This window comes from Chelon labrosus (genome assembly GCF_963514085.1).
Source record: "Chelon labrosus genome assembly, chromosome: 7".
NCBI classification, from domain to species: Eukaryota; Metazoa; Chordata; class Actinopteri; order Mugiliformes; family Mugilidae; genus Chelon; species Chelon labrosus.
The window spans coordinates 28,180,116-28,195,926 of NC_140343.1; the positions used below are offsets into that span (position 1 = coordinate 28,180,116).

The 15,811-nt window shown below is 43.9% G+C and overlaps 2 protein-coding genes across 2 annotated transcripts; one reads left to right on the forward strand and one right to left on the reverse strand.

Moving 5' to 3' along the window:
- Positions 1–586: 586 nt before the first annotated feature.
- On the forward strand, positions 587–7,323 carry tab3 (TGF-beta activated kinase 1 (MAP3K7) binding protein 3; the record flags this gene model as incomplete). Its single annotated transcript, XM_084548737.1, has 7 exons — positions 587–877; positions 1,534–1,705; positions 1,951–3,196; positions 3,835–3,995; positions 4,282–4,375; positions 6,616–6,699; positions 7,178–7,323. Exons 2-7 carry the CDS (start codon positions 1,604–1,606, stop codon positions 7,321–7,323), a joined length of 1,833 nt encoding a protein of 610 aa, XP_084404863.1. The 5' UTR covers positions 587–877; positions 1,534–1,603.
- Positions 7,324–9,379: 2,056 nt separating this feature from the next.
- tmem47 (transmembrane protein 47) lies at positions 9,380–14,318 on the reverse strand. Its single transcript, XM_084548738.1, has 3 exons — positions 13,944–14,318; positions 9,818–9,958; positions 9,380–9,562 (listed from the first exon to the last, which is right to left on the reverse strand). Exons 1-3 carry the CDS (start codon positions 14,167–14,169, stop codon positions 9,384–9,386), a joined length of 546 nt encoding a protein of 181 aa, XP_084404864.1. The 5' UTR covers positions 14,170–14,318; the 3' UTR covers positions 9,380–9,383.
- Between the last annotated feature and the right edge of the window lie 1,493 nt (positions 14,319–15,811).

Consider the following 15,811-nt stretch of genomic DNA (forward strand, 5'->3'; position numbering starts at 1 on the left):
TCCAAATTATATATGTAACTTGTAATCTCATAGTCTGTTTTCTAATCATCAACTGCAGAGGAACGTCTTTCTCTGCTCACCTAAAGTCTGACTTTAAGTTTGTACAAGTACAAATATTGATTTAACATCACAACTGCTAACACAAATGTGACGTTGAAATAGTATTATTTAGGGAAGAGAAGTAGACTAAACGTACAATTTCAAAAATAAATAAATAAGTTGAATTTAAAAAATATATAATCAATACATAATTTCAAACTGAGTGTTTTCATTTTTTGTCTTAAAATGTAAGGATTGTATGTTTAAAATGTTCAGTCTTTTGTGAATCCCAGTTCTAAAAAAAAAAGATATATATCACATTTGGGGAGTTTCTTATGAAAACACATATCTGTTTATACGATTAATTATATTATAATAAGAATATATTATTATTAACAATAGGCCTAATCATTGCTAGGTAATATGATGAATATATTAAAGAGGTCTAGTTTGTTTAATCATGCAGTATTTATAGGAATTAGGATAAGGAATTAGGAGAAATATTTGTTTGTAAGACTGATAACAATCGATAACAACCATAAAGATATATAAGGTAAAAGGTCGATGGAGTTCCGCCAGCATGCACACATGCGCACTATTGACAACGTCCATCCCGTCGATTTGAACAACTTCCTGGTCCGGGAAATCTGACATTATCGCGATAGACAGACTGTTCTTATGCAGTTCAGCGGCAGGGGCCTGACGCTGGAATGCGAAACTACAAGTTATTTAGCCGAAACAAAAAATTGACAAACGTCGGCGCACCATTTCAGAAATATCACAGCTCTCCTCGGGACCCAACTATGGTCCGAGACATGAGGGAGAGTCATAACATATGGTAAGTTTTCATGAAGTCGTTAGTGGCTAACTCTCGCTGGCTTTAGCATAGTTAGCTAGCTAATCCATCAACACCCAAGCTTGTGACAGCTGACCAGCCAACAGGACCAAGCTATAGCTAGCATTAGCAGTTAGCTGGCACTCAGTTGACGAATTGAGTTAATCTTATTTAGACTGATGACTTGTTTCGGCGTTTGCGTCGCTGAATTAGCCACGGGTGACACCAGACAGTCTCCCAGGATTAGTAAAGCAGTTTCCGGTCGTAGCCATACAGTATACAGGTGCGGTTGTTTGTTGTAGTGATGTTCGGAGGCTGATGTTGATAGCTAGCCTGCTAGCTAGCGATGGTATGTCGTCGTTGCTTGGTGCAACAGTATGGCTAAACAAACAACAACACACTGACCAGCACATTGCTAGTTAGCACTCGTGTGCTAATGCGAATGAATGCAAGGTGTGTTTTCCCTCTGATTCTGTGTGATATTTGGGTTGGTAGAGAAGTTGTGCCCTTTTGCAAAACTCAGGTTCTCATGCCTTACAAAGATTGCTTCATTGACATGTACGTGTAGATTACTGCTGACACATATGGCGTGTCTTAACAGGATTATTGCAAGAAATCCTCAGATATTTTAGCCGTGTCTCTCTTCTCTGCACCGTCAGGGGATGAGACCAGGTCGGCTATTTCGGCGTCTGCAGCTTTGGGCTCGTTGACTCTCTGTGTTGGCTCAGGATGGCGCAGGGAGGCTCTCAGCTCGACTACCACATCCTGCAGGACCTCAAGCAGCGCTTCCCAGAGATCCCAGAGGGGGTGGTGTCACAGTGCCTTCTGCAGGTACACACACTGATCACGTACACATTACTGCATTTCCATTTCTGCACTTGGTAAGACATGCTTCTACCTAAGTGATATTCACTTTGTTTTACGCTGCTTGCTGTGTTTATACTGTTTTGTTACTCTTATTTTTGTGTTAATATCCCTCATGACATTCTGTATTGTAAGGTGTCATATGAGTTGAAACATGATAAGAGCACTGATCACAACATTGATACTTAAGGACTGTTCTCTGTTGCTCTCAGAACAACAATAATCTGGATCTTTGCTGCCACCTGCTGGCTCAGGAGAGTAACAGATACCTGTATGGGGAGTTCCATCACAGTCCAGAGGAGGGGCGGCTCAGTCGAAACCACATGCTACACATTAGCGTTGGTTACCCGGGCCCAGAGGCAAGCAAATCAAATGGAGGAGCGGTAGGAGTGGGCCGCTCCCTCGTGCACAGCACCAGTGACACTCACATCGAACCCCAGCGGCCCAGCTACCCTGAACCGCTATCAGCTCCTGCCACCATAGCTCCTTCCCCTGGATACAATCCTTTCTTTATGGCCGATCAGAGCCGCTCGGCCAGCACTCCCACCCCTCCACCCACAATGCAGGGCATGTCTCCCACATACTCCCCCGTTCAACGTTATGCTATGAACCCTATAACAGTCAGTCTTTCGCAAAGCATACCCAATGTCCCACAGGCTCTGCAGATCCCTCCCGGGCACTACCCTAATAATACCAACACCACCTTGTACATTCGACCCTCACCCTCCCAGAGTCCACAGCCAGGACCCTGGTCAGCCCCAGGGGCACCTGTCTATCAGCAGTCCCCTTACAGCACTCCTACATATGGCTCACCATACAGCTCCCCACAGCATCAGGTCCAGCCACAGCCCCAACCACAACCCCAACCGCAACCACAGCACCAGCAATATGTCTTCCTCCCTATTAGCTCACCAAACGTTCCCAGCATGCCCTACCATCACCAGCAACAGCCCCAGCAACAGCCGGCCGTTTACAGGCCCTACCACACGAAAACCTCCCTTAAGAATCAGATAGAGATTACTTTGGAGGGTCCACGGCCACGCAGCAACTCACCTGTGCACACCCCACACCCCCAAGGAACGCTTTACATGGCCACCAGCCCTTCGCCAAGCTCCCCTTCAAGGGGTATCACAATGACTGGACCCTCAGGATCAGCAGCGTTCCACCATGGGATGTATCTGCCTGCAAGGCCTCGACCTGCCTCCTCTCCTCAGCCGGGCCAGTCAGCCTATACCTTCAAAATCAAAGTGTCCCCAGGAGGTCAGGCTCAGAGGCCGCCAAGCTCACCTCCTGTGGCCGAGGCAGAGTCTCTTCTCAACATCGTAGACCAAGGGGAGCACAACGCTGCCCCTCCACCTATCCTTCCCATTTCGGCTTTACCAGGGAATGTCGTCAGTCCGTTTCATCAAATGCCCCGACGTTCAAGCTCAGGCTCTGATGACTATGCCTACACACAAGGTAAGAAGTTCCTTTTTTTTTTCTATTACGCAGCATGTTTGTGACTGTGTCACTAATTTCTGTATTTTCAGTTGGAGTGTGTGTTTTTAGGCTGTGTGTTCTGAAATAGAGGCGAGGGAAAGCCTTTAGCCAGAGAATATCTGACTTTGTCTTAGCAGACATTTTAATTCTTGCTGGTATTCATAAATCAGCTGTAGAGCAGACTTGTCTTGTTAGAATTTGTACGTAACTTTGTGCAATAGAACCACAACGTTTCCAGATTGATTGCAAATGTGTGCAGCATTTGTTGCTTGTTGCAGCTACATGATGCATATCTATGTGTGGCCCGGGATACAACATGTTGCTACTGCAGTAATCCTCACATGCTTGGAACTTTGTTCTAAAATTGACATTGTTGTTTATTTTTAATTATAAGAGAATAGTGCAGATAACATGTATATCATAAATCATTGGCTGCTATCTTGTTTGCTTGTTTTAGACTTTAGACTATCTATGTTAATTGTGTTTGATTACTTTGTGCTCCTTTGTCCTTTTTAAGTTTGTTTGTTTGTTGACTTAAAAAACAGGTGATTGACAGCCTATTTTGAAAAAGAAAAAAAGTAATTTTGCTTTCTGTTCTTGAATGTGTTTTCTTGCAGCTCTCCTGCTCCACCAACGGGCGAGGATGGAGCGTTTAATGAAGGAACTACGGCTGGAGAAGCAGAAACTAGAGCAACTGAAGGCCGATGTCAACAATATGGAATATGATGCCCTTCAAAGACGCTTTCGACGAGTCAACTCCACCAGTCTTATACCCAGAGTAAGAATGTGTTTCAACTTCTGCATGTACCTGCACATTTACATGTTAAATCATTCCGAACTTTTTGCTGACAAAAGGGCGACCACCATCTGTGAAATTGTCACAGGTTTAAGAAAAATATTTCTAGTAACTCGGTAGGCTATAACAAGCACATAGTAAATTATACTCTGGGATTGAATCGGGATGTTGAGTGTAGCTGAAATTAAGGAAAAATCATTTTAATATTAATTAATCCCCTTTTTTGGTCTGATCTGTTTGGGTTGTGTGTTTTTTGCTGTGGCTGCAGCCTGAAGAGATGACCCGGCTGCGGAGTCTCAACAGACAGCTTCAGATTGATATTGACTGTACACTGAAGGAGACAGATCTGCTGCAGTCTAGAGGTATACCCACATCACGCTCACACACACATAAGTGCACATGCCTACACAAACCTTTGAAGTGTGTCTCTGATTTATTTGAAAGCATTGATCTTGAAACAGCCAAGCCCTGAAGCAGACAGAGTTGGGTCCAAAATGATGAATGAGGATCTACCACAGTGCATACAGATGCTGCGTTGTAAAAATGACCGGCTGGTCCCTAGCAGGACCCTGGCCAATTCTTGCTTGACCCTCTCTGTGGTTGATGCACAGTGTTTGGGTGTTATGTAATCCTTGTTGATTATGTTATTGATAAATGCATTTACCCTACCCAAAATGTGTAGAATTCGTTGCAGTTCTTTATCTGTCTACCAGTAGTCTTGATGTTGCTGAAACAGTTTACCTGGCACCAGCCTCGAGAGTGTGACCAATACTTGCAATCAGCCTAGTGCTACTAATAGGTTTGTTTTCTATGTTAAGTTGACGCAGAGCTGACATGCACCTCCCCAGAAATGTAACTATGCGCCATGGCGACGCAGAGCGCAAGAGCTGTGATTGGTACGCATGGTAGTAGCTCGTTTCTGCTTCGCATTTCTGGCGGCTTCTCCATCGCTGCAGATTGTTTTGGATCAATAAAGAATCGTTGAGGTTAACTGAGGAGGTTTGGAGATACAAACATTTGCATTAATCTGAATTTGCCATCAGGAATGTCACAATATCAGACATTTGGTGGTTGGTTCCAGATTCTGCAAAATAATCAACCTGTTGTCGGCCTTTTCATTGGTCTGCTGACTGCAAGCCTGAGGGCTTCTAGCCTCTGTCAAGTCCCAAGTTCTTATGTTGCTGTTGATGAGTTATTGAGCAAACAATAACCACGCAGTTGTCAATATCCGTAAGATACCCATGGAGTCGTTGGCTTTGAAAGTCATATACAGCTGGCAGATATGGGTACAGTGGAGGAAATAATTATTTATTAAAACTGAAAACTGGCGAGAAGACTAGTAACTTTTCCAATGGCTTCCAGCTTTAGCATCATTGCAAGCATTACCGTCTCCACCTTACACCTAGACTCAGTGGGAACGGACCCCTGCATTGCTATCTAGGTTTAACCTAGCAACAGTAACATAAAAAGGCAGGACATGACAAAGCGTAAGAGTCTTCTTATTGCCAACATATGGACAGTTGTTTTTGTTGTTTTTTATTTGTAATTTACTATAATTACTCCTTATGCCTTAAAGTGTGTTTACATGTGTTTCCAACTTTAAAATGCCAACACATGCTTTGTATTTTTTTAGTTACACATGTGCGCTTAACTGTGTCTCTTTCATTTAGTGACTGATATTCTTTTGTCTTTGTTTATTTTGTTATTCTTGCTGCCTTTAAATATTTGAAGCTGTGGCATGTTTTTGAATGGATAAATTCAGCTTTTGGAGAAGCTAGTTGTTTTAAAGGGCTTCTGAAAAGGTATTTATTGTGCTCTTTGTTTTGACAAAGAGCCAGTGTAAATGCATACTAATGTGGCTGCCTTGGACCTTTTCTTTTCCTCCTTACAAAGCAGTTTATTGAGCTAGAGAACTTTTCTATCGGATTTGTAAAAATGTAAAATGCAAATGAAATAAACATCTGTCTTGCCTAGGCCTTTACCTGTTAAGCCCACACATCTTTATAGTGGTTGAAACCATCATTAGCCTGCACTCAGCAGGCAATAAAATTGTATGTTGGTAATTGACAGAAGTCAGATTGGATGGTATCCCTTTGTGTATATGAACACTTGAGAGAACTCCCTTGTTTCATGTTGTTGCTTGTATGTGCTTGTTTGTTGTAGAATCAGCATTTACCCTAGCAACCAAGAGTGGCACTGTGTTAAAAAGGTGCATTGGTTGTCACTCATTGCTTCTGGTACTAGTGTGAAGATAAAATACTACTGTGGTCCAAATTCATTTAAAAGCTTTTAAGATTTCAGAATGCTGAAAAGCCATTTACAATGGCTCTCCATCAGTGGGATTAAAGATTAAAGGCATATGTGTGTTTTTGTGTGTGTTTGTCCAATAGTTAATAAGTTACTACAAAAACTGAGCAGCATTCACAACATTTTTGATGACTGCCTTCTTTTTGCCTGTTGACACTGCTATGAATGTTATTTTCACGCACTGCTCATGCCGCTGTCAAGTCAAAAGGCTCAGTGGGAGTGGCTGGAAGTAGGACAGGGCACTCCTAAACAAACCAATTAAACGTCTGTATCTGATTTCTGCTTTCCTCCACAGGGAAGTTTGACCCCAAAGCAATGAACAACTTTTATGACAATATTGAGCCTGGTCCAGTAGTGCCACCCAAACCTGCGAAGAACGGTGAGAACTGGTGCAGCTTTCAGGACATAACCCTGAGCCGTGGGACATTTTTATAAGGATGTGTAAAGAAGAGAAGAATGTGTGTTTTGTGAGGAAGAATAACACTTTTATACGGTTGCCAAGATACAGATTTGAGTGTCAGTGTGAACCATTCAGGTCCATATTTTCAATTTGGTACAATTTGGTACATTGTGTTTGAAAAGCAAGACTAAAAGCTTCACTGACTCTGGTCTGTATTGGCCTTCACAGACCTGTTGGCATGGAAACTAGATGAGAAACCTTGCTACTTGGTGAATGTCCATGTCTATCAACATTTATACTTGAATGGCTGATGCTTGAATGCATGTCTCACACTTGCCAGCTGAGCGACAGCCATAGTTAATTTCAACCCAGAGTTGATGACACTTAAATTGTTGGTGTGTGCTGTTCGTCACATGAATCAGTAGTCCTTTTCATGCATTCTTTCTGTTTTTGTCAGAAGGGGAGCAAAGCTCCAAGCCGGTGCCGGGGCCCCAGAGGGACGAGGACTTTGAAGGCGCCCATTGGGACTGTGATAGCTGTACCTTTCTCAACCACCCTGCACTCAACCGCTGTGAACAGTGCGAGATGCCACGCTACACCTGAACTTAGCACTGCGCTGTATTGCTCCCATCCCTTGCAAATCCTTGGATACTATAAGCCGCACCCCTCCAGAATCTGTCTCGGGATCTTCCCCTGTCAATCAATATATAAGTCCCTCTGACCTGCTGAGGAAGAGCCACTGTCCCTCTCTGCCCACCTGTCCTGTCCTGTCCCATCCACTACTCCTGTGCACTTTGACCTTAGTTTTTTTCGGCGGATGATGAATCTCATTCAGGACAGTCAGAGCCTCCTCTCATGGCAAATCTATAAAAGAAGGAGTGACACTCTGTGACTCTGTCAGTAGGTGGCTCAGGCTTCAGTAATGTCAAAGCGATTTGAGGATTGAAGAGAAGGAGCTACGGTTTACCTAGCGAACATTCCATGCAGAACAAGTGACTGCCCTGTTTACACTGTGCCCATTCCTGAACTCAAAATGGAGGCACTCCCACTTTAATCCAGGACCCCGAACTCCCTCTCTCTGATAGTGGAACAACAGAAACAATGGTATATAAGTTCTGACTAATGCGAAATGTAGACTGTACACTGTATCTGGCTCTGTATTAGAGCTCATTTCACTGAAAGAACACTAAAGACACTTGCATACAAGTATATTCCTGGTACTTTTATGCATATTATGCCACCATGTATTATGTGTTCAAAAGATGTTGATTCCGTGCAAATGCCTCAACTTGCTGTACTTAATAAAAGGAGCTGATTCTATGTGACTTGACCATGCACAACGTGCCTGGCTTATCTTACAATTCATGGATGTTCATTTTTTATCCCAAATCAAACAATCACATTGTTTTTTCAGTACATGTTTATTATGTTGGTACTCAGCAGCAAACAGTAGTGACATGCACACTCTCACTTTAACTAATATTGCATGAGGGAGAAATTTATGACCACCATAAATGAGATAGGTGATAGGTGGTCATTACCATAGCAGATCAGTGCAGGTCTATCCTGTGAGTCTCCTCTATCGCTACACTACTCATGCACAGCACATTACACTCTGGTATTTCCTTAAGTACTGTTTGTGTGGACCTTAACTTGGATGCAAAAGAAGTATACTGCCTTCTTCAAACTAGTGAATGTTCTTTTGCTTGTTTCCTACGGAGTGGGAAGATAAGGAGACATCACATGAGGTCTGTGAGCACATGCCGGGTGGTATGATCATGCAGACATGTGCGCGCGCTCAGCAGACATGGTTATTTGCCATCTTCCTTCCCGGTGATCTGCATGGAATGAGTATTACTTCATTATGCATATGTACATCTAATACAGCAGGGATGCGTTGAGGGTCTACATTAGTGGCTGAAGGTTTTACAGCTGTGTTGTTTTGCTTTTTTTTGTAACGGACTCAGTCGTTAATCCTTAACCAGTAAATGTTCCTCTCAACAGGATGATATCTGGAAGGTTCCTGTGGAATGTTTTTACTTTGATATTTCATCAGAGCACCACGACACGCTTGCACCAATCTACCCTACGAGAGGAAGAAGGCTTAGCCAAGCTCCAGATGCCATGTAACTCAGGGGAAATGCAGCATGTTGCATTCCCTGTGTCCCGTCTTCCTCACTTTGTCATCCTCAGGATATCACTTCAATAGGACATCTTCCTCTCCAACACAGGCCTTTTTTTTAAATACGTCAGCTCTTTCCTTCTCTGCTCTGATTGGTTAATGAGTCCCACCAGTTCGTCCGGGTATGGGGTCGGTGAATCCATCTGTTCCCTCTAGATTTTCTGTCCAAATCTAAGACCTACTGGAGATACTCTTAAAGGGGACATGGCTGCGTTTGAGTTTCTTTTCCACTGACAGGTTTGTTGCCAAATCTCATAAGAGAGCACAAGGCCTCAGTCCAGAGAGAGAGAGGATAGTCTTTTTGAGACAATAAATTCTCAGGATCAAACAGAAGAGCTCCATTCCACTTGGTAATGATGCGTTTTTTTTTCTGTTTCTATTCTGTGGCTGTGCACTGTGCAACAGACAGAAAATACTTATTACTATGTGAACACTGGGTGAAACAGAGAGTCCTGTGTTTCTCTTCTGGCCATGTGTATTTTTAGTAGTAGTCTTCGTAGTTTTTAGGATTGAGGCAGTAGAGGATGGCGCCTCCGAAGGAGAAGATGGTGGATCCCCAGGCCAGGCCATAGCCCCAGTTAAACTCGTGGTACACCCTCAGACTGCCTGTCTCTATGAACTTGATGGGGAACAGGACCAAGCTGCCCACCTGAAGCACCACTGCAGGGGGGAGATGGAAAGGGCTGATTTCAAAATAAACACAGTAAACACACAGAGAGAAAGATACTGACCATGAACAATGACCTGCATACAATAAATGAAAGGAAGGAAATGCAATGCACTCTGGTGGCTGCTCAAATCCTGAATTCAAAGAATAGTTTAAATATTTTTCCTTGGAAGTTGGTCAGTTATTGTTTTGTGTTTTTGGATTATCATTTCTTATTGCTCCCAGTAGCTCAGAATCTCCTTACATACCTGCAGAGAAGAGCATGACAGCCACAGGCTTGTAACAGCGACTCCTGGAGCCAAAGCACAGGGAGACCAGCGCCACGAGGAAGGAGAGCAGGGTGAGGGCAGCTCCCCCCAACACCAGGGCCAACGTGGCAATCTGCCAGTCTGATACAAACACAGGGACAGAGAGGAGGGAGGGTGTGAGGGAGGAAACCGTGAAATCGCACTGAGACAGAGAGTGGCATAGGTAGCTAAAAGGAGGTCACTCCGGAGAGCTGTGTCGGTGCTGCTGACAGGAGGGAGGAAAGTGGAGAGACAGATGAGGGGGGATAAAAGGAAGAAGAGGGAGGCAGCAGAACAAGTCACAGGTCATAGTGGTGACACTGCAATGCTCATCAGCAGAAATTAAAAAATGATTACTCCCACTAAAGTTTGTGGCAAATCATCGCACTATAAACACAAACTATTTGTGGTCGGTAGGCAGAGAGAGATCCTCATTCTGAGAAGCTGGCGACTGCTCACGAGGTTACGGTGCGAGCCACTGGGGATCCATGGCCAGTGGCAGATGAAGAATGTGAACCACGCAGAGAGCAGCCCTCGAAACGAGCACGGTGCTTTCTGGCTGACAAGAAACAAATAAATGCACACACATGCTTGGCTGCGCACACGTTCGAGCGCCTCGGTAATGGATCCCAGTGCAGCAGAAAAAGCTCTGATCCTGTGAGGTGACTCAGATAATGAGTATCCCTCCCTTCTGGCCGGTGCCTAGCTCAGCAGCATTCTCAGCATTTCATTCAGATTTACTCCAAAAACACTCAGCTGGATATGGCTGCCATATCAATCATACTTTTAGTGTTTTGTTGGATTTCCAAAGTGGAAACTAAATGAGAGTATACATGAAAGCCTTACCATTTGTGTTTGTCAAAAAAAACGCTACAGTTAAGATTTGTGTCTGCCTTCTGCACACAAAAATAAAAACAAAGGATGTTTGTGAAAACTGTTTTTCTAGAGTTTTAATTAGCCATGGGACACTAACTGGGGATCGTTGAGGGACACAATATATGTTATTGTTTAGAGAGGAAGGGTCTCTTCACTGTGTACTCGCGGAAACAGGAGGTCTATACGTAAACAGGCGGAGAATATTATGATGAGGCATTTGATTACACAGGAGGAAATCATTTAAAGTACACTGGGTGGAGAAAATAACAGACATCAAAGCACAAAGGAGATTGTAATGGGTACATATAGTTCACTCTAACAGTTCAAGACTTCAGCTTGAGAATGTCTTTTTTTTCTTAGTAAGTAGACATTGTATTGTCTATTATGGAACCCAGAAAAAAAAAAAAAAAAAGAATTGCCGAGATTATTTCTTCTCTATTGAGGCAGAGAATCATTAAAACATTCACCAGCGCGGAGAACGTGACGGAACATAAGCTGCTTATTGGAGGGAAACTTTATTCCTGGGGCCAAGCAGCTCAAATATAAACAAACACTTCTGACCAAATATGGTTCAGGATTTGGAGTTTAAAAATGGGCCCTGTCACCACAGGATGTTGGAAAGAGCCCACAAAAAGCAGAGCACCCATTCCCTCCAGCCTAGAACTTGCACAACACGAGCCCCCCCCCACACCCGTTTAAGGCCGACCCCTCGACGTTCTCTGTCGCTGCCTCGCTGGCCGCCTCTCGAAAAAAAGGGGTTGCAGTGACTTGACCTGCAGCTGTCAAGGCCCGTGGTTGCTTCTGAGATAAGTTCTCTGGGTCAGCTTGCCTTCAGCCCAGCCAGTCTGCAGCTGAAAGCGTTATCAGCCAGCTCATGAAACAGCAGGATGCAGAAAGTCATCTCCTCTCAGATTTGGAACCGTATGCTATGCACGAAACACAGCCAGAGCTGCAGCGCTTAAAGGCTTTGACGAGCAGGAAGCGCCAAACTATTAATCGGGGCCTCGCATGATGACAGATGGAAAAGGAGATACAGTACACAAGATCCAATCTGAGCATTAATTATGGTACCCTGCGTGCTTGTCAGGGGCTGATCAAGTGTTGATCAAAAAAATCCTTCGGGGCCCCAGTTCGTTTCTTTGTCTAAGAGTGTAGTGGAAGATCTGTGTCACAGAAGTGCCCCGAGTATCTCTCCCGCTGTCACACACACTTAGCCTCACTCTCTCAGGGTAGCAGGATGGAGAAGTGTTTGAAGCAGCATGATCGTCAATTAGAGGTCCCTGGTTCAAGCCCTCGGTGTTCTTGAGCAAGGCACTGAACCACCACAAAGTGGCCAACACTGTGCTGTGACAGCCCTCAGAGAGAAGCATCCAAAAAGGGGAATGATAATGTGTTAAATTATTAATCTCACCGAGATGGACTCACTCACACACTGGCTCCACATTCGTCCCTTCATCTCGCACCACCCTGGCATCAGCACACTCTGCTCTTGCACGGGTGTTCCACATTCCTAGCTCTGTGTCAAGTCTGTATATTCTATATTTGACCCCTGACTCTCCATGCCTAAGTGTGTGTGAGAGAGATACAGAAAGTGTGTGTCTGTATATAATACGCGCTTGTAATACTCTAACCCACCGTGCATGTTACTGTGATTTTCAGGGCAAACACACACTCAGGCCTCGCAGAACCAGTTCAAAACATCTGCGTGGCCAGCTGGTGTTTCAAACTAACAGGATTTATTTAATGCCCGGAGCATGACACTGAGGAAATATTGGGGAGGTAGAAGGGGTGGGGGGTGGGGTAGAAACTGATTACTGGGATTCAAATCAATAAGCCTAGCCAAGCACAAGCCTGAGGAAATGGGAAGTTCGCTGTGTGCATTTACTGTGGTATGCTGCTGCTGCTGAGAGCTGACAGGGAGACTGCATGTCTTTATATGGCACCAAAGTGCACTTTGTCTGTGCTGACAGAGTAGCTGAAGAGTAAGAATGGGTCCAGTGTGAGCCACGGTTACTCATCTCAGACGGAAAGAAAACATTTTGTCAGACTAACAAAAACACAATTCACCGCTAAGCGTGTAGAAGGACGTCCGTGGCAGCAGGGGGGACAATTGAATATACAGGAGGACACACGGTCACATAATGTTAGAAGCTCATCTCAGGGATGGCAAAATCTGTGTTTTGAGAACCTGATAAAGATCCTCTTGAGATAATTTAACACAATATTAACCACTAATACGTCAGTAACTTAAAAACAACCCATAAAACCTTGCATAACTTAATCAATTTTCAGAACCCTTTTATCATTTTGACTTTGATGACACTGCGATGAGGTGCTGTTATTTTATGCATCTTACCACCCAGTGAAACCTAATAATAAGAACAAATCCCCAAATGGAGTCGAATTCTCTCAAAGTTAAGCCTGTTCTATCTCAGATTGTCCAGCTGTGATGGAAAACATGAAATGCTTCCAGAAAGTGCTCCATGAGGGGACTCCATGAAGAAGTTTCCCTAACAGAGAAAATCAGCATTTCTGGAGTGCTTCACTCGTTTCCCTGGTTACTAATCTCCAGGCATCTGGATCTCTGGGGAGTTCTCTGCTCTGTGTTGCCCTTGCTCCTTGGCCGGTGGAGGAACCCACACAAAGGCTCATTTTGTGCGCAACAAAAGGCCAAATGAAACCCCAGCTGGACCGCTCCTGGCGAGGCAACATTCCCACATCATTCTGTGGAGCAATGGTCAAATGTTTTAAGGAAAAAAAGTTAACTAACCTAGAAATACTACCAAAGAGGGACTTATTCAACGGACTTTGAAACTTATAAGGATAAACTTTTTTTTTTTTTTTTTTTTCTGTCGAGGATAATTTCCCTATTGGAGAGCAGTGCGCAGCCCATTGTTCACCGCCTTATTTCATGTAGAAAAGTTCTGCAGTTTAAATTAACCAGGCAATAGCTAATTATAAAGTAATTAACATTTAGCATTCTCTGGGGTGATGTTTTATAATTCTCACTTACAGAACAGATTGGTTCAGCGGTGCACTGTCTGCAGGGACCCTTTGTTATCCCTGAGCGCTGAATATGAGTGTGGGTGCCTGTCTGCGCCTTTAATAGTAAAACAGCCATTAAACTACAACATCCAACTGGTTTAAAAACTTCCAAACAACATGGTGGCGCATCACCCCATCACCCAGCATAAGCTTATATGTTTCTCACCGGTGTCCAGCGTGCTTTTGCAGGACCACTCCACGGAGATGACGGGCTTCCAGCAAGACGCCCACAGGGACATGTAGTACTGGTCATCCGCCGTGACCCACGCCGGGCTCAGCATGGCTCCGACATCCAGGCACAGCGCGAGAAAGACGCACACCAGTCCCACCAACTTCAGGGGCGTCAGCGCCGACACCCGGACCTCCTCTGTGCCGCTCACGGATGAAGCCATACCATCTAAAATATCTCACTAATTAGATAAAGGAGTTGAAGAACAACATAAGTGCGTTTCGTGAAATGCGCCGTTCCAGAAGTCCACACTAAATAAGTTAGGGTTAAGTTCGTGGCTGCCCCCCCTGCCCGTGCTGTGGGTTGCAGGATGGGGAGCCGCCGCTCACTGCGCGTCCTGAGTGCAGAGGACGCTGCTGTGGACTCAGCGCTCTGCTGCTCTGCTGACGGGACTGGCACCACATCTAAAATAACACAGGGCTGCACCTGCTGGGTCCTAGTGCCTAGACCAAATAACAGACTCTCTCTCTCTCTCTCTCTCTCTCTCTCTCTCTCTCTCTCTCTCTCTCTGCCAGCTCCTAAACTTTTTAATTGGTGAAGCAAAAATGTCCATTTATCTGACTCGTAGAGACAGACTGCAGGGTGGGCCGAGTGTTGACCCTGTGACCCTGTGGAAGTCCAGCGTGAAGGCCAGACTGAGGCTGGAGTTTGGCTTCCACACAGTCACAGGAAACATAGATGAGTTTAAACAGCAGTGGGCTCATAAGGAGCTGCTGTGTAAGGTGATCAATGGAGAATTAATATTTGCACCATTCCTAAACTGACTTATTGATCATATAACTGTTTGTTTGTTTTGCAAAAACTGTAAATAAAGTGCTGTTTAAAAAAAAAAAAAAAAAATCTCTCTCTCTCTCTCTCTCTCTCTCTCTCTCTATCTATCTATCTATCTATCTATCTCCTTCTTTAGTGTTTATAATTTACTGAAAAAGTATTATTATTGTCTTCATAATCATTATCCTCATTATTATCCTCATTATAATATGTAGCATGTTAAAGTCATAGACTTGTGGGCACTTGTGCATTGTGCTACAATAGCTGAAATTCTTACAGTAAATTGTCTTTATTGTAAGACACCAGATACAGCCAATGTTTAACTGATACAAGGCTCAGTTTATAAAAGAATATTAAGGTGCTATTTATTTTTTCATTTTGGCATTGTACACCCATTTCATGCAACCATGTTCTGTGACGCATGGCCTATAAATATCAGACTAGGTTAACAGAGAAAGAAATCCTGTGATTCCTCCCACAGTGAACAGTACAGGACTTCATTCATACCAAACTCAGTCCAGCTGTACAATAACTCACCTTTCTGCAACAGATAACTCCATGTTATTTATGTTAATGGACACTATTGCACCTTACTATCATTCCTATGTATATAATATATATTCTTCCATCTCTATTTCTTGTACATTTGTTCATTTGTTCAGCTGTGGCTCAGTAGGTAGAGCGGGTTGTCCACGAACCAGAGGGTTAGTGGTTCGATCCCCGGAATGTGTCATAAGCCGAAGTGTCCTTGAGCAAGAACCCCCAGTTGCTCCCAGTGTGTGGCACTGGTGTGTGAATGTGTGTGTGCTTGTGTGAGCGAATGGGTAGATGCGTCTGTGACTGTAAAGCGCTTTGAGTACCAATAGGTAGAAAAGTACTATATAAAAGCAAGGCCATTTACCATATTTATTTTACTTGTATTTTATTTTATTTGAATCTCATTTTATTTTATGTTTCTTTTTGCTTATGGTTCTTAATAGTGTGTTTTGTATGCGACTAAGCTGCTGTGACCAAGCAATTTTTCTTGTGGATCA

Coding starts and splice junctions, on each gene's coding strand:
- tmem47 (XM_084548738.1), bottom strand. CDS start 14,169: ATGGCTTCATCCGTGAGCGGCACAGAGGAGGTCCGGGTGTCGGCGCTG. Junction 9,959..13,943: donor CAAAAGCACGCTGGACACCG/GTGAGAAACATA, acceptor TGTTTGTATCAG/ACTGGCAGATTGCCACGTTG. Junction 9,563..9,817: donor TGTCATGCTCTTCTCTGCAG/GTATGTAAGGAG, acceptor TCCCCCCTGCAG/TGGTGCTTCAGGTGGGCAGC.